The sequence below is a fragment of the Arvicola amphibius genome, chromosome 4 (assembly GCF_903992535.2).
Source record: "Arvicola amphibius chromosome 4, mArvAmp1.2, whole genome shotgun sequence".
Taxonomy (NCBI): Eukaryota; Metazoa; Chordata; class Mammalia; order Rodentia; family Cricetidae; genus Arvicola; species Arvicola amphibius.
The window spans coordinates 126613934-126632229 of NC_052050.1; the positions used below are offsets into that span (position 1 = coordinate 126613934).

Sequence of the window (18296 nt, forward strand, 5' to 3'; positions counted from 1 at the left end):
TTATATAATCACACTGCTACCCAGTTTTCCATGAGATGATATGCAGCAGCTACTACCATGACTTACAGCTGTTATTCACCTCCTTCTCCATGTAGCCTCCATGATAAGAGCTTTGAATGCTGAGTGCTCTTGTAGCTTCCCTTGCAGCTAGGAGTAGTCTTGTAAACCAGCTATGACCAATGAGATGAAAGAGAGTATTTGCTGAGGGGTCTTGGGGAAGTCTTACTTTTCTGACCAAAGAGACACACAAGAGATGAGAATCTTAACTATCACGTACTACCATGATCTCTCTCTCTCTCTCTCTCTCTCTCTCTCTCTCTCTCTCTCTCTCTCCCTCCCTCCCTCCCTCCCTCCCTCCCTCCCTCTCTCTCTCTCTCTCTCTCACACACACACACACACACACACATCAGATTCTTGCATTTAAAGTGAATGAGATACCTGGACTCTACAAAACAAGCTTGACATCCAGTAACTGTCAGTGAAGACAAAATTAAGGGGAACAGCCTAGATCGCTATTGTCATACTGGGCCCCTGACCCACTTCCATCTAGTCAACACACAAAGCTGCACTTCATATTATGTGCAGGAAGCATGTCCTACCGCTCAAGCCACTGAGTCGGGTGCCTGCTATGTACAGCTGCACCCATCACCGATGCCTCCTCATTGAGGAAAAGGCAGGAGAAATAAAGCAAGAATTGGGCCACACGGCACTGCGCAGATGAAGTGACTCCCAACCAAACAAAATGCCTCCTTAAAACCAGGACCAAATGACACTCTTAAATTCTTAAACAATGCCAAGATGCAATCATTTTCACTAACAAAAGTTAAAATAAAGAGCCACACGACAGTAAGTGTTCTGCAGTGATTTAGGGCTGGGAGGTTAAGGCGGCTTTCAATCAGATGGGTTTCAGTACAAACATCATTCCGGGTACTCTGCCAAAAGCATCCATCATTGCCAGGTTCCTAATTCAAAACCATATATAAGAACGCTTTAACTCAAACACACAAGTTAAAAATAAGACATTTAAATAGTAATCTCCCTTCTCTCCCAAAGATAAATGTGCCCATTAACCCCAGATGCTAACAGGGAGATTTCTATCTCTTATATTCTAAATGACAATTGTTTTTAAGGAAGTCAGCTGAAATCAGAAGGGTGGCTGGCTCCTGAACAGCTGCTTTGCTTAGCGGAAGTGTGATCGGGCTCATGACTTTTAAGTAGAAATGTTAAAAACATGGATTAAACTGTGCACGCCATGGCAAGGAGAAGGGGTTTGGGCACAGCAAGGCAATGTGTGTCTTCTTGTGGCCTTTACCATCTACTTAGAGCAGGAAGAGACAAACACGAAATGAAATGTTTCAATAACATTTCCAGACAGTGGAAGAGATGTCATAAAACAGAGCAAGGTTCTTTACCAGGAAGGCTGTTGGTCGCACTCTCTGTGGCAAGGCTTCAAAGAGGAAAAAGTCAGCTACAACGGAAAGTCTGAGGGATATATAGAGAAGGCAGGACCCCTTCTCCATCAGCTCAGTCCTGAAAATTGTACAGAAGGGTGTGAATTGTCAAAGGACATGCATTGAGAGTCGACAGGATGCTGGTTTAAAAGCCAGATGTTGGGTTCGGGAGATCACCAGTGGGGAGGGAGAGTACCGGCAGTGTGAGCATGAGGACTAGTCTGCAACCGACCCCCAAAATCTAGGTATGGTGGGGACATGCCTGTATTCCCCCTGGCAGAAGCAGGGGAGTGGAAACGGGGGATCTAGACTTGCTGGCTAGCCAGTCTAGCAGAAACGGCTGCGCTCCAGGCTCAGCAAGAACCCCTGACACAAAGAATAAAGTGGAGAATAGTAAAGGAAGACATCTAACACTGACTATTGTCCCTTGCACACACAGGCACAGGCAACCATGACTGCACACATGTGCACAGACGTGTACTCACCACATATACATACACAGAAAGACCAAGGTGTGGTGGTACATCCCTAGAATCCTAGCACTCAGGAAGCCATGGCAGCAGGGTTTAGAGCTGGAGGACAGCTGGGGTTACGTAGCAATTTCCACATGAAACTCTGTCTCAAAACAGTAACAAAATATAAGGGGTAAAGGCTGGCTTAAAGAGTCTTTAGCAGAGATATGGGGCAGGGGTGGGGTGGGGCGGGGAGCACAGGTGCTCAGGGCTGAAGATGACAGCACAGGTAAACGGGGACCGCAAGAGAATGGCAGCCAAAAGAGCAACAACCTAAGCATCTTTTGGTGGGTCAATAGATGACAAGATGTGTCACGTTCACAAGAGGATGCTCTTCAGCCTGCAGAAGAGAGAACACTGCAACACAGGTAACAACAGAGGAATCCTGAAGGCACTATGCTAAGTAACACAACCCACCACAGGAGAATTCTGGGATTCCACTCACAGAATGGAGTTATCTGGTGTAGCCAAAGTCATACAAAGGTTATAGTGATGGTTACCGGGGACCAGGGAGGGGAGAGTTACTATGGGATGTGCAGAGCTCCAACCTGGAAACCATTCATTCCATTCTGGAGGTGGACGGAGCAATGGCTGCACCACAGATCTGAGGTCAGAACCCCTGGGGTTAAGGATAGCGAAGAGGACAAACTCACGCTACACACATTCAAGAGGGTCTTTTGTTAGTTTTTCGATGAAAAGGAATGACAGCAAGCAGGATGCGGACCTGGCTTAGGAGAGAAGAGTGCTCGAATGAAGAAGAACCCAAAAGGGCGATGGTTTGGTAAAGGGATCCTGCCTCGAGCCTCTCGGGCTCCACAGAGTAATTCCCTTCCTTTGTCATGGGTGGATAATGCCTTTCCCAATATTTAGCTCAATTTAATTAAAGATGGGAATTTCTCCAAGTCTTTGACCTTCCTGAGAGTCAGGCCTCCCCAGAGCGACTGGCTTTGAGGGATGGCAACACCAACAGCAGACACTGTCAAGTACACGGTTCAGGAGTCTGAAGCCCGATTCGGTCTGATAAAGAGGAGCGCTTCCTCAGGTTCATGCTCAGGGATCTGAGTGTCAGCATGCAAGAAGCCCAAGTCAATGCAAGATCAGCATTCAGTAAAAATCTGGAGGTTCATTCTCCACTCTTAGAGGAGACAGGAGATGGTGCTGTACTCTATCAGCAGGTCTGGGCGAGAGCACTGGCCAGCACGGCGGAGCAGGTCTCATGTAGGTCAGTGTGATGTCTTTCCCTGTGAATGTCATCAGGCCCGAGAACTGAGCCTGGGGACATGACACCTGCACTTCTGCAGCTCAGCACAGCTCATCACCATATTCTGGATGACAGGGGCTTGCAGAGCTATCTTCACCTGAGTTCCGGTCCTGCTGAGCCCGAAGCAGGCTGTCCTGCTGATGACTTACAGAGCTCCCCTTTTTAGAGTGGCCTGTTTTAAAAACATCAACTACAAATAATAAAACGTGTCTAGTGCCAAAAGCAAGACAATCTTCTCCCTGAATTCCTACCACCAGCAGCCTTTATTGGGCGTGGCCTCTGATACTATATATGCTGGTGTAAAGCGCCCATCAGGCCTCTTTCCGGCTGTGGGATTCTGTTGCTGTTCCCCTTCCCAGCAGAGGATTGTGATCTGTGAGTTTACCCCTATATAAATAACCCTCTAGTATACTCAATTCTGAGTTACTGTGGGATTTCATTTAAGCGTCCTTCTTCACTGAATTCCTTGGACACCTTTGCAAGAATTTATCACCCACCCTGCCCCACATAGGGTTTCCCTGTGTAGCCTTGGTTGGCCTGGAACTCGCTCTGTAGACCAGGCTGGTCTCGAACTCAAGAGATCTGCCTGTCTCTGCCACCCAAGTGCTGAGATTAAAGGCATGCGCCACCAAAAAAAAACGTTTTAGTCTGTGTAGCACAGGGTGGACCTGAACCTGTCATATTCCTGCCTCTACCTCCCGAGTGCTGGGATTATAGGTCTCCCTCTGTATTTGGCTTGATCCTAAATAGTTTTAATCTTCTGGAAGATATAGACATTGGAAGATGACGCGTTATCCCTAACACATCAGAATTTCAGATTACTGGACACACAGGAATCTGTTTTTAATTAATAAGACTTTTCTGTGTCTTTGCTTGTCTTATTTTGCTTTGTACGTAATTAGGAAACATGGCTAATAAGTTAGATCATTTTCGTTGTCAGGTCTTGCTGGACTTTGGAAGTCTTTAAGGAATAAGTGCAAAAGGGGGGAGGGGAAGGATAAAAATGTCACGAGAACAGTTCCTATCATTTGGCTCTAACTTTTGCCTTTCAGTGTCATTTATTAGCCATGACAGCAGCCACCACAGCTCTCAGGTACAGTCTCCCTTCGCCACAATTATCCGGCAATGCCTGCGAGGCAAAAGAGTCTCAGAACACCCTCCTTCTGGAATGCTCTCCCCAAAGGCAACAGTTCAAAGCGCCCCTCTATTAGCCGGAGCCCTGACATCTGCAGAATCCTCTGGACGGGACAATTCCACTCCTCCTGGAGTGACGGCGGACACCAAGACATAATTACCTACAATCCAGTCACCAGGAATCCAGGCTCAGCAAGGGTCCAGGGGCAGAGACTTACATCTACAGCATTATCACCCCACGAGCAACCCAGCCACTGCCTGTCACTACCTTCCTTCCGAGAGGAAAAGAAAAATGTGGTTTTTCACTACGATTCAATGTAACTGAGATAAAAACATAGCACAGCATCAAAATTAAGTAAATGTACTAGTTACCTATCTGCAAACGGGACTTTTAACTTGTAGCAACAGAAAACTAGACGTGTATTCCATCTTTGTCTCTTTTCTGATTTCTTCTACTTTCCTTTGGTCTTAGATACATAAGCGCAAACCAAGGGCAAGGGGTCTGAAGAGAAATCCACTGAGGAAAAAAAAAAAGGGTAATGGAGGAAAGAGAGAGTGGAAGGGCTTGGGCCTGAAGTATGACCAAAAGGAAGATCTGTGACCGTCAGATGGGCCACCCAGAGACAGGCATGGAAGCCAGGTAGCAATAGAGCCTTTCCTACCACTGAAATCCAGTCATAAGAAGAGAACCAGAGACCAGGGAGACGGCTTGGTTGGTAAAAACACACTCTGCTCGAGCCCGAGTTCAAGCTCTTGAATTCATGCAAAAAGCTGAAGGTGACAGCATGCCCGTATGTGAAGCTCCTGAGGTATTCAGAGCCGTGACAAGGACAAGAGAATGTCTGCCTCAGAGCAAGGTGGATGGAAAGAACCGATGGCCAAGAAGTTCTCTTCTAACCCTACGCGTGCACTGGTACACACTGACCCCTCCCCAACAATTTTAGAAGACTATATACTGTCAAAAAAAAAAAGAAGAAAAAGCATCCCCATCCCTGAAAGAACATGGCATTAATAGTTCAGATATTCTCTGAGCACAAACCTGTGTAATGTGCTTTGCAGACAGTAAAGAAAAATACAAGCAGAGCTGAGCATATATAACATAAAGCGATCATGTTTTAGTGTTGGTAGATTTTAATAAAATTTTAATAATATTAGTAAAGAGCCAAATTACAAAAGACCCCATAACACAGAGTAAAAAAACCAAAACAAAACAAAACAAAAATCTCCGGGACAAAATAAAGACCCAAGAAAAAATAAGAGTACCCTAAAAGAAACCATTTTAGTCAAGGGCACTGAGCATGTTTAAAAGAAGTTAGATGAAATTGAAAACAAAGCACACAGCAGAACATTCTCCAACCACACGGATGAAAGAGACGCCTCCTGCTTGGCTGAAGACACAAACAGGGTACAATCCCCAGTGGGTTGGAATGGACGACCACCAGGTAAACACACACTTCTCTTACAGGACAGGAATTAATGTACCCTCTGGTTGTAGGGTACCCTTGGAAATGAACCATGTTGGCACATGGAGATGTTTCCACACAGCAGGGGAAAAGGAATGGGGAAAGGGGAAGCCCCACACCACCCAGCCATACAACTCCAGCTGTCACCAACAGGGCCTGGTCTAGGGGGAGTGACAGGCTGCCTCCTCGAGGAGCCACTCGTCACTCGGATTGATTTAACAGTGCTATGTGACCAACAAACCAAGGATGAGAAGCTGGAGCCAAAGGGGGTCACTACCCTCCAGAGGGACGGCATGCCACCGTTGTGCGTGTGGTGGGAAAGCAAGAACTGATCATTTGCCAGGACACGTGCCGTCCTCACCCTTCCCTGGGTGGGTGGGTGACAGCTCCCCTCAACTCCGCAGCAGAAATTTTCCTGCTACCGTCACACTGGGTCCTGCTTGTTTCTCCAAGGGCGTGGTAAGGTATGCTTCCTCTGGGCCGGATGCTGACATCACTGTGAGTCTGCTCACTCCTGCTAGAACACAAGCAGTCATTCGTATGGCCTGGCCCATGTAGCATCGAGGAGTGGCTGCTGGAATCTGGTGGATGACGGAGCGAGCAGACACTCTGCCTTAACCCTCATCCCAGCCACACCGGCAGTGAATGGGGAAGGACTTCGCTCCAGTCCCAGGGGTAGGCCCTTAGTTTCTAATTCAAACTAAATCCACAGCTTAAACAGATGTTGATCCATGTGAAACAGGGACAGTAAAGGAGATTCAAGGTTTGATATTCTTTAGACATCTACGTGTGCTACGCCAGCTATTAAAAAGTTATGTGCAACTTCGAGATGAAAGGCACCGGCGGCTTCTTAGAGAAGACGAGCCTTCTTCCGGGGATTTAACGAGGCGGAACTGACTTAGGCTACTGGCTCGGTCGGCTATTAATTGAATCAAAGTCAATGACAATCTTGCTGTACTTCGGTGTGAATTTCCTAAACGTGAAAAACAAAATATGTAAAGGAGTTATCCAATGAGTAGTTAAAGTAATTTGTTGATTTCAGCTTCAACGGTATTTCCAGTGCAGAGAGAAGAAATACCCTGGGATCCGCTTGCTAGTTTATCTCTAGAGGAGCCAATTATAGTGCCCCATACTGAGAAGAACACGGGGCAGGCAAGACTAAGACAAGAACGAGGCATGGGGCGGCTCGGCTTGTGTCTTCTTCAACTATCTGAGTTCATGAATTATCCGGGAGTCAAAGGATTTCTAACAAGTTAGCAGCACAACATGATATCCGATTACAGTTTCCCCCTCACATTTATCTCATTTTCTAGGAAATCTCTGCAGCCAACTAGAGTCGCTCCAAAGCAAACACAGTTCACTTTCTTTTGCATCTGATATATATATAGAAAGACGGCTCACTGAAGTAGGGGGAGATTTTCTCAATCAAGCTCTACAGAAGCAAATAAGAAGTCTTCTACATGTTCATATTCAACACGTCTACCATAACTGAAGATACTTAGGGGCTTTCAAAAGAAACAAGAGCGCATGTACGCAGTGGTCCTCCATGGTCTCCGCTTCAGTTCTTGCCTCCAGGTTGACTTTACTTCCTGCCCTGGCTTCCAGGATGCTAAACTATAACCCATAAACCAAACAAAGCCTTTACTCCCCACGTTGGCTTCAGTCAATGGTTAATCAAAGCAACAGAAAGCAAACTAGGGGGTACATAAGGCACAATAATTCAAGACATGCATCATGCAAAAAAAAAATCGTATTTCCAACTGGGCATGGTGGGCGGTGTCACTTGGGGAAACTGAGGCAGGAGGCAAGCCCAGGGGCAGTCTACTCATAAAGAGGCCTGGTCTCAGAAAACAAATAAAATATTGCACATCTCTAAGAATGCCATGAATGAGGTCTTATCCCTGCTGGCCAGAGACACAGTGACGCTTCGTACAGCTCCCCATTCTAGAAACCATTTCCTGCTGCTCATAAGAGACGGCAAAACGTACAAGTAAAACATAATCTTCCCTCTGCAAAGATGATCATAGCAATCGGAAGGGCTTCTGCTCTTAATGCAAAGTGCTGCTCAGAGAAGAATTCCTAGTGTCTCACCCTGGCGGGCTGCTTTCATCCTAAACGATCTCCACTAGAGCTCTTACGTATGCAAAATTTATTAAGGCTTGGCAGGACTAGCACAAAAGTTGTGAATTTTTAAATTTCTTGCCACTCACGTAATTAGTCTAAGCCTTAGCAAGTCACTAATATTAAAATATAACCATTAAACAGGCCGTCTCCAGATAGTTTTGTCATTACCCCATACCTAAAATAATCTTTAGAGGCGCATGCCGTCACATTTCCAAAGGCACTGCCATGTGTGGAGACTTCAGGGCGGGCCACATGCATTTCTGCGCCAGTCCCCAACCTACCTGAACGTAACCCCAGCCAGTTCAAACATGAGCCTCGCGGCCGTTGCCTCTTCGCTGTCGTGGTATTTATCCGACATGAAAATAACTTCCTTTATACCTGAAAAGGTAACAGTGGAAGATAAGCCCGGACACAAAATGCAAAAGACAGGCAAAAGAGACAGACCCGTGCCTATGATTAATTACCTTTTCCACGGGAGCTTGCAGAACAACGTCCAGTTACTGAACCGCTCATCTGCGGCCTCCCAGGGCCACAGAGGGGACTGCATTTAATCTGCCTTCCAGTCTTTACGGACTTTTTTTTAAGTATACAAATGCAAAGTGAAAACGTGTCAAGCCTTGATCCAATTAACAAATCTTCTTCACGACAGGTAAGCAGCTATTCTTTGTTCACCAAGCATCTACTCAACTCAGGAGGCTGATGTGGGGAGATGGAGGCTGCTGGACAATCCAGAGGTCAGCGGCATTAGGCCTCCAAGAAAGGCTCTGCCATCACTGTGGAGGGCAGATCTGCTTTACCATGTCCCTGGTACCATAAGCCTCAGCCAGGACTCCGAAGCATCTTCTCCTAAGGGCAGCTCTGCACTCCCTTTAGAAGGGACGAGTCCACACAGCGCTCTGTGCACGCATCGGCTGCCAATCCCTTCGCCTGTGACCAGCTAAGGAAGCACCCCAAAAAGACAGGTTCACGGCAGCCGCTTCACGGGCACCCACGCTGCCCCTTAATGGGGGCTATGGTCCACTTTCAGCCGGCTTCCTTTCTGACACCCCGGGGGCTTAGGATGAACAGTCCCTTTAACCCACACGTCTGGCTAAACATGCCAAGTCTTTAAATCTCCAACTGAAAGTTTTATGGAGATAAAGGGTAGCTCACTCTTAGATGTGATGGTTCAAATACAGGTCCAATATACAGAACACAACGTGGTAGATTTATGGCAGATGTTATACAAGAGAAAAGCTCAGAGTAACATTTAAATCTCATCACATTCATATGCAAAGGTATACTTAGATCCACAAATACCTACCATGTATTAGGTACAAATTAAAATTTGATATAGAGACTCCCAGCTGACCTTGTTCCTGACAGAAGTTCATTTCCCTCCCTCCCCCCTAATCTATGCACAATATGTCAGAGAATGGTAAACCGACAGTAATTATATGCAATGCCTGTGTTTTTTTTTTTTTTTTTTTTTTTTGGCAGCTTGCAGTTTAAGAAGTTGCAAACTAAATTAAAAACATGCTAAGAATCACAGAGGATGCAATTAGTCTTAGGATACCTGGCAGCACTCAAAAACAAAACACGGGAAACAGCCTGCAAAGTTGATAGTGCAATTAATTTAGATCTAAACAATAACAACGTAAGATCAAACACACCTGCACGGAGCTGCTGAGGAGCAGGCTCCAATGCAAATGTGACAAACGGGAAAGGCCTGGCTCCTACCTGCCTGGATGATGAGCTTGGCGCATTCATTACATGGGAACAAGGCAACGTACATACTACAGCCCTTCACGTCAGCCGAGTTCTTGTTCATGATGGCGTTCAGCTCAGCGTGGCACACTGTGAAAGGGAAGGAGAAGGGCTTAGGCTGCAGCTCATGAAAGGTCATTCTGTCTCCACTTCAGAAATCGCACAGAGTAAGAATAAATTGATTAGAAACAGCAATACCGGGACTACCAGAGAAGGGCCCCTTGGTCTGTCTGGGTGGTGATTAGCAGGGGAGGAAGCTGTTCCGGCAGCTGGCCTTGGCTTGTGAGCACCTAGAGCACCAGGAGGGGCTGAGGTCAAGTACCTCCACCCACCCTAAGCGGAGCAATGCCTCACTGCTCCACGAGACCCTGGGGTATTGAATTGCCCGCATAAAACGGCTCATTTGTGTGTTGATCTGCACACACACGGGGTATTCAGCACGGCTGTTAAGAGGGCAGGGGGGCACAAGAGCAAGAAGTGAAGCTGAGGATTTTTATTCTGAATCCCCTCGTCATGCTCAGCCCACAGGGGAAAAAAAGAAAAAGAAAAGATAAAGAAAGCCAGTGGATAACCAGTTATTTATCTATTTAAAAAAAAAAAACAACTCCCTCACCCATCTAAGGGCAATGAGCAGTCAAGCCCTGTACATACAGATCCACACACCAAATGATTCCAAAGGATCACGCAGGTGTCCTTGCCCGAGTTCAAGGTCCAAAGAAGCATCTTCCTTTCTCTCAACGTTCCCAAAGCTGATACAGTTCCCTGTCCTGTTAGGTTAGCTGTTTGTTACCCCCCTTATTACAGGGGTGAAATAAAGAAAACTCCAGCAAAGAAATAGTTCTGAATCCCTCCACTACCCATCAGGTTTTCCACCTGGCCACTGGGTAGCATCACTGAAGGTTTTGGGGTGTCTTCTGTATAGAGACTTTGCATGCTCCTTATCACAATTACTCAAACATTTACCCCAGGAGGAGCGTCCATATTAGTATGTGTTCCATACTGGAGAGAGATGGTCTAGCCTTGGGAACTTTTAAGAGAGTCCCCCGGGTGACTCAAATGTGCAAACAACTTTGGGAAGCCCCGCTCTACGGGATTCTCTGAGATCCCTAACATATACTGTGCACACAATACTAAAACAAGCACCCGCAGAGCGCAGAGTCCAAACCACATGTAACTCCTAGAAAACAAATGTGGATCCCTTCAAAGATCTCCGTTACCCGCCCCCGCAGCCACCAGCTTCCCCATGCAACTTCCAACCACTGAGGCTGTCAGGGAACAGTGGCCTGGGCTCACGACCCTGGGCATTTCAATCACCAGTTGCCTATATAGTCAGGCACATTTATTGAGAATCTATTCAGGGTCAGAAGGATGAAGGACCAGTCTCCTGGCAGTATTTTACGGGGAAGCTAAGGGAGAGCTCTCTCAGGAAATGTCTGTGCACACTAACATCCTCAAACTAGGAACTGATTCCATGGAGGAGGAGTTCTCAGCCGTGAGTGAAAAAAGGAATGTTCTCTGGCAACTAAAGAAACAATGATTCACCAAATCACAGACCACCAGAGAGCAATGGCTGGTCAGAGGGGCTTGAGTCCTGTCCAAGTATCACTGCCTGATAAACTCCAGGGCCGTGGGAAGACAGAAAAGCAGAGAGCTCAGAAAGGGTGGGAGTGGCCACATGGCCAGTGGACTTCAAGAGGCCCCTTCTCCCCTGGTGACCAAGATGACAGGAGAGATGCATTAACACTGCTCAGTGTTAAAAACAATTAGATATAATTGTTTCCTTTATGCCCCCCTTGGGGGCAGAGCTCAGCCCTCTAAGTTCTTTGTAGCTTCCCCCAGAGTCTAATGCCACGCCAGGAACATAATGGTGCTAAGTATTTATTGGATAAATAAAGGAGGAAATGCAGATTCCAATTATTGATGGTGACGTTGGGAAACAGCAAAAAAAAAAAAAAAAAAAAAAAATCTCTTCTATTCAAATATCAAAAGTGGACTTTCCCATCTAGGAAGTATTCTGGGAATGGTGCCGGAGTTGGCATTCAGAACTTCCAAGACTCTGATCTGCTACTACACAGTATTATGGCGTCCTCCTCTGTAAGAATTGTCAAGTGGCGACAACTACCTTTTGTCTAACTCTCCTGGGGCCGTCTGGAACAAAGTTTATCATTAGAAGTTGAAGCTCATTCGTGAAAATCACCTGAAAAAACAGGGCACCTTGGGTGCCCTCTGCCATGGCAGGAAACAGGCAGCTTGCAGAAATAAGACACAGGATTCTAAGGAGACATCCTTTATCTTCTCGAAACTCACAGGATGAAAAGTGCGAAGTTGCTTATTAAGAGAAGATGAGGTCGTCTGGGTAACGTGAACGACTGTCGGAACACAGGCCAGCTCCCAACCCACAAGCTTACACCTTCAAAGTCCACTGACTAGGTGACAACCAAAAGTGAAACCGTGGGCTCTGAGGAGAGGGATGACAGACCCTACTCTAACTGCTCTTGTTAGTCCTGCACCCCTTTTAACTTTAGAAACCACGACACACTATTCCCCAGAACCCCATCCTACCGAGGCCTATCTGACTAATACTAACGGGGTCTAGAGACTCCCTAATCTGGGAGAACACCCTCACCCTGGACCTGCCCATCTCACTCCCACCTTGGAATTTCCCACACTCCCTCTATTCAGGGCCTCATTCAGGCCTTGTGTCTTTCCAGCCTAACACTTGACCCTGCCTCTCAGGCGGGGGTCTCCACAGCCTCTGCATCACGGCTTCATTCATCTGTGAAGAGCCACTCGGTTGGGTCTCAGGCCTAGAGCCCCACACTGTCCTTAAGGAGGGATAACAGACCAACTTGATAACCGTCCACTCAATCTGCTTAGTGTGCACCGGAGCGGAATGCTTGGGGCCTATTTCTCAGCTATCTACATACATTGAAAGCTGGTGACCCCTGAGGGTGCTTCAAGTCAGAAAGCTCACTTCATACCGTCTTGTCCTAGTCCTGGATAGGAAGGCCACAAGTCCAGGTATCTCTTCCCACAGCTTGGAAATGTTTCTAAGAGACAGAATGGAGATCGGCTTCCAACAGGAACAGCTCCAGGGCTCAAGGCACAGCTTGCCCTGCGTTAGGAGGCCTGTGAGCTTTCAATAAGGTAAGTGCTGTTTGCACGATTAATACCAGCCCTGGGAAAGTATATTTTGAACTAAAAATAATAAAATAAAATAATAAGGTAAAAGCAGGCTGGGAAACAGTTCAGCTGATAAAGTGAGGTTGTGGGCTCAGCTACCCAAGATATATACAAGGTTGGGCACAGTGGTGCACTCCTGAAATCCCAAGGACAGCGACGGGGAGGCGAGCGATCTCTAGAAGCCCTCTGGCCAGCTAGTCTGGCCTACGGGGCTGAGGTCCAAGTCAATGGAGCTGAAGTCCAGGCCAATGAGGTGGAAAGTATCTTCAGAAGGATACCCAAGGCTGTCCCCGGGACCGTCACACCTAAGCCATAATCCACACCTGTGCGCATACACACACCCAGACACACCCCACATACAGACACCCCCCAGAAATGATAATAATCATCATAATCATAGTAAATAAAAGCAATTTTTAAAATATCAAGTACAGCGCCTTCTGGCTTTTTGCTAATATCCTGGTTCGTTCCACCATCCTCCGAGACAGGCTCTTACTAACAACACAGGGGCTTCTTTATCGGCCAAGCACAAGGCTGCAGCCCTCACTCCTGGAGCTATGTGGTGGCTTTCCTTTCTCTGCTTCCTTCTCCTTCAACACGTACATAGTCCTCATTCATTCAGCAGAGGTCAGATGCTCGGCTTTTCACTTCCTTCTCAAGAAGAAATCATTTCAACAACTGCTAGTCTAATTTTAAAAATAACTGTCTCATTGTAATGCAGATAGAACCTCGAGTTTTCTTCTATCCAATTGGGGGGTGGGGTGGGTTAGGGCATATTAATTATACAGAACAATAGGTTTCACTGTGCCCTTGTCATACATGCATAGAACATTCGTTAGTCATAACCACTCCCTGCATTAACACCCCGCCCTCCACACACGGCCTCTCCCTCCTCTCTCTTTTCCTTTCCCTGATCTGAGTCTTGGCCTCTAACACCCTTCCTTCTCTCTTATGCCCCTGCGCTCTCTCTCTCTCTCTCTCTCTCTCTCTTTCTCTCTCTCTCTCTCTCTCTCTCTGTGTGTGTGTGTGTGTGTGTGTGTGTGTGTGTGTGTGGTATTTTTTTTCTTGAGGCACTGTCTTCTTTAGTCCGAACTGGACTGGCACTCACCGTGCAGCTTGAGCTGGTCTTGAACTCAAGGCAATCCTTTCTCCAGCCTGAGTCCTGGGATTACAGGAACATACAACCAAACCCAGGAAGCCACAAAATCAGTTAAATAAATTTATTATCAGGTGCTTCTTGCTTGTTTGCTTGCTTGGTGGTACAGAACTCCTTAAAACCTGAAGCAAAGCCCACAGCATGCTTGCATCTCAAAACCAACCATGACTGGTTCTGTCTGGCAGTTCTCGTATGAGATTTTTATACTCACACAAGGCCAGGACAAAGAACTTAAGATGCACAATGCTTAACAAGTATTCATAAGGCAGTCCACAGTGTCAAAAAAAGGGTGAATTTTCCCATTATTAACTAGAAATCAATATCTACAGCTAAGCAAAAACTTAAGTCCCCAAATAACGCAGATATCTGAAACACACAAAGAGTGGCAGGAACCCTTTAATTACCCCCCAACATCATATAACAAGAACAAATGCTGGAAACACCAGATTAAAGCACAGAAAGCGCGGCGATCAGAATCGAGCCCGTTTCAGGTGATTATGAGACAATTCATTCACTTTGGTCTTTCTTTCTTTTTTCTATTACTGTCAGAACTGCATTAACCTTGGCCCACTGAGAAGAGACTGTATAATTAGAAAACTATATTTTTCAAATTCGCTCTCACTGGGGCTTGATTAATCCTCACTGTCTCATGAAGGCGGTTCTCTGGAAGTTTGACAAATTAACAGGATGTACTCCATCCTTGTTAGATTTAAGAGATTCAACATTTTATAGATGTGACATCCATCGCATTCCATGTAAGGCTAATAGAATATCTATTTTAGACACTGGGACTGTTGCAGCTACTCCAGGAGAAAAGGAAATAGGAAAAAGAAAACATTTAGATGATGCTAAACAAATTCTAAGTGCTACACACATAACCTGGCAGTCACAGTCTCTCTCTCTCTCTCTCTCTCTCTCTCTCTCTCTCTCTCTCTCTCTCTCACACACACACACACACACACACACACACACACCACATGATCTTAGTCTCCTCCCGAGACACAATGAGAAACACGGGAGCCCCATTTCTCTTTTCTTGGACTTCACCCTGCAATTAGGGGCTGACATATAAACGGGGTACCCCACTTCAAGGCTGATTTATACACATTAACAGGCTGCCCTACCTCTGGGCTGATAACCAAACTCTTTGTCATTATTCTCCAAATTAGAATCTAAGTGAGTTCACTCCTGGGGTACCCGAGGGTCAGAGTCACTGAGTCTGGGCACATCTCCAGGAGCACAGCTATGTCCACCTCTGTCCTCACTAATGCGCAATGCCCAAAGAAAACGGCCACCAAGAGGAAGGGCACACGCTTCTCGGTGATCCATTTAAGGAGCTGCTTCAGCATCTAGAACTAAAATGGACTTTCGACTCCTTATTTCTTAATTATTGAAAGACGCCCCGACAAGGCCTCATATGTCACCGCCAGCCTTTCAGAAACCTCTCCTTCCAGTCAATAATTAACAACAGCCGAGCCTCTGAAGGCAAACCACAGCCTCTGCTACCCAAGACTCTGCCCGACCCCAGAGGCTCACTTTTTATGGCTACCCCCTAATCTGAAACCGACATTTCCAGAACGTGCTCCCAAACAACGTCACACCTGTGTCGTAGCAGGTATGAGTGCTCACGGACCACCAGGGACACCAGGAATGTTAACCACATGGGCTGTTTCCTCAAAAGGAAATGAGGATCTGTTTCCACCCAGAAGGCTGGGAGTGGATGCCGTTAATGACCAGGTGACCTTTGCTATCTGTAAAGCGGGGCCTCATCCAACACCCCACCACCATTAAGAATGTTTATACCAGATTCTTCTTCCCCAAACTTTTATCTTTAGCTTTGTCTCCCAGTCAGAAGAACCCATCCTTGAGGGAGGTGTCACAAGTACTTCTCAGCCTGCTGACCTCCATGCTATCTCAGTCAGAAACCACACCAGATCTTAGGCTCCTAAGCCACAGAACCCATCTCTATGGTCACACGCCTTGTTTTGTTTTGTTTTTTGGAGACAGGGTTTCTCTGTGTAGTTTTGGAGCCTGTCCTAGAACTCACTCTGTAGCCCAGGCTGGCCTCGAACTCTAGAGATCCTCCTGCTTCTGGCTCCAAGGGCAGGGATTGAAGGCGTGTGCCACCACCGCCCAACACGTCACACATATTTTGCAAAGGAGTTTGGATGAAGTCGTGCCTTAATCCTCCTGGTGCACTGGGAGTTGCATTACATCGGGAAACTTCTTCCCCACGTTGTACTGTTTAAATATGCTAACAAGAAAACGCCTGGGGCCGCTCACTGGTGGCTCTCAACCTTCCTAGTGCTATGACCCTCTAATGCGGTTCCTGATATGATGGGGACCCCAAACCATAAAATTATTTTCACTGCTACCTCATAAATCCAATTTTCCTACTCTTATGAATCCTAATGTAGATATCTGTGTTTTCCGAAGGTCTTGGTTGACCCCTGTGAAAGGGGTCGGGACCCACAGGATGCGATCCACTGCTCTATAAGTTTCTGACCCAGGACCAGCTGAGTCCTGCTAACCTGAGTTTCAGTTTTACCTCGCCTGGATCACTTCCCTGCCGGCTGTGACTTTTTTTTTTTAAATATTTATTTATTTATTATGTATACAATATTCTGTCTGTGTGCATGTCTGCAGACCAGAAGAGGGCACCAGACCTCCTTACAGATGGTTGTGAGCCACCATGTGGTTGCTGGGAATTGAACTCAGGACCTTTGGAAGAGCATGCAATGCTTTTAACCACTGAGCCATCTCTCCAGTCCCCGGCTGTGACATTTGAAGGAATCTCCCCCCCACCACACACACACACACACCTGTACCCGGTCTTCTCCTATAGCAAGGTTAATAACTGTGAAGTAGTAGGCTGATTAATTATCAGTTTTCCGAATATCTGAAGCCCCAGTCTCTCTGAGTAATACCATTCTGCCTTTCTCTGTGCACACATACATGAAGAGCACCTGGGGAACCTAGAGGAGAAAGCCTTACAATAGAAAAGAAAGAATTTTTGCTAATGGCGCCTTTGTTACCGCTAGTCAGAAGTCAGAGAAAGGCTGGCTTCAACCCTAGGAGATCCCTGCAACCATGAGGACTTTTGGAAGATGGTCATCGGGGGCTCCCCTGATGACCGAGGATAGCATTTCTGCTTGGCCAACCAAAGGACTATGTATCCACGCTACTGCCATTCCCTTCTCCCAGCCCCACATTTAGCCAGCGACCTTTCTCCTCAGAAGATCATGGAATAGAACCTCACAGCCTTCAGCATCATGGACACACACAATTTCGCATGAGACATGATAGTATAGTTTGTATGTGGAAACAAAAAACAGGAAACTGAGATAATTCAGAGAAACCCGCGTCCGGCTGGACAAACGTCTATTAATTTTCTATTTCCGCCCTGTACCCAGAGAAGTCTCTGCTAGGAAATGATGGTGGAAAGTTAACCAGATTTAAAAATGAAGGCACAACTGGGCAGCTTAGTCTCTTAGTTAGGCTTCTAACAGCGAGAACAGGACCTCTCCCTGGCTCTTAGCTGGCTTTTGGTAACTTGTTCACCACGTTGCATTACCTAGCCTCCAAGTAAGGGGAGGAGCTTGGTTCTGCCTGGACTTGATGTGCCAGGTTTTGGGCAAGTCCATGGGAGGCCTGTCCCTTTCTGAATGGAGATGGAGGAGGAGTAAAAGGGATGGGGATAGATGGGAAAGGGGAGGTGATGTGAGGAGAGGGGAGGGGGAAACTGGTTGGTATGTAAAAATAAATAAGTTATTTAAATAAAATAAAAAAGACACAAGCTACTTGCTCAAAAGCTGCCAAGTCCCCCAAGTTTCGAGCAAGGCTCGAACTGGTATAGCATCCATGAACCAGCCAAGCCCTGCTGGCTGCTGCAGCAACTTCCTGGGGCCACTCGTGAAACAGCATACCCCAGTTCTCAGAGCTGCTGCTGGCTCTGCCTTTCCCCTCTATCTCCCCCTTACGGTGCCCACATGGCTGTCCATCACCCACCGACTCCTCGGTTCAGGACTCTGATGGACTTCAGTATGTCTGAGCTTCAGCCTCCTGACCAGGGAGAGAAAAAAATCCCCCACCCTCAGAAACCCTACAGAGCTCTCAGAATCCAGCACAGTGCACAAGATCCTCCTGTAATGGAAGCTTGTGTCTCTCCTCCCCCATAGGGTGGACCCGGAGTAAGCAGGTGGCCCTGGAGGCACGCTGCAGCTGGACCCCAGGAGCACACGTTTCTCTCCTCTCCTCCGCAGTTCT

At 46.8% G+C, this 18296-nt stretch overlaps 1 protein-coding gene across 2 annotated transcripts in view; it reads right to left on the reverse strand.

Moving 5' to 3' along the window:
* Positions 1–5466: 5466 nt before the first annotated feature.
* Positions 5467–18296, reverse strand: part of Dctd (dCMP deaminase) — a 29559-nt gene continuing 16729 nt past the window's right edge. For both annotated transcript variants that reach the window (XM_038326823.1, XM_038326822.1), the window contains exons 4-6: positions 9665–9781; positions 8227–8323; positions 5467–6794 (exon numbers count right to left, since the gene is read on the reverse strand). In XM_038326823.1, coding sequence (XP_038182751.1) covers positions 6725–6794; positions 8227–8323; positions 9665–9781 — 284 coding nt within the window. In that variant the 3' untranslated portion in view covers positions 5467–6724. The remainder of the gene's footprint in view (positions 6795–8226; positions 8324–9664; positions 9782–18296) is intronic.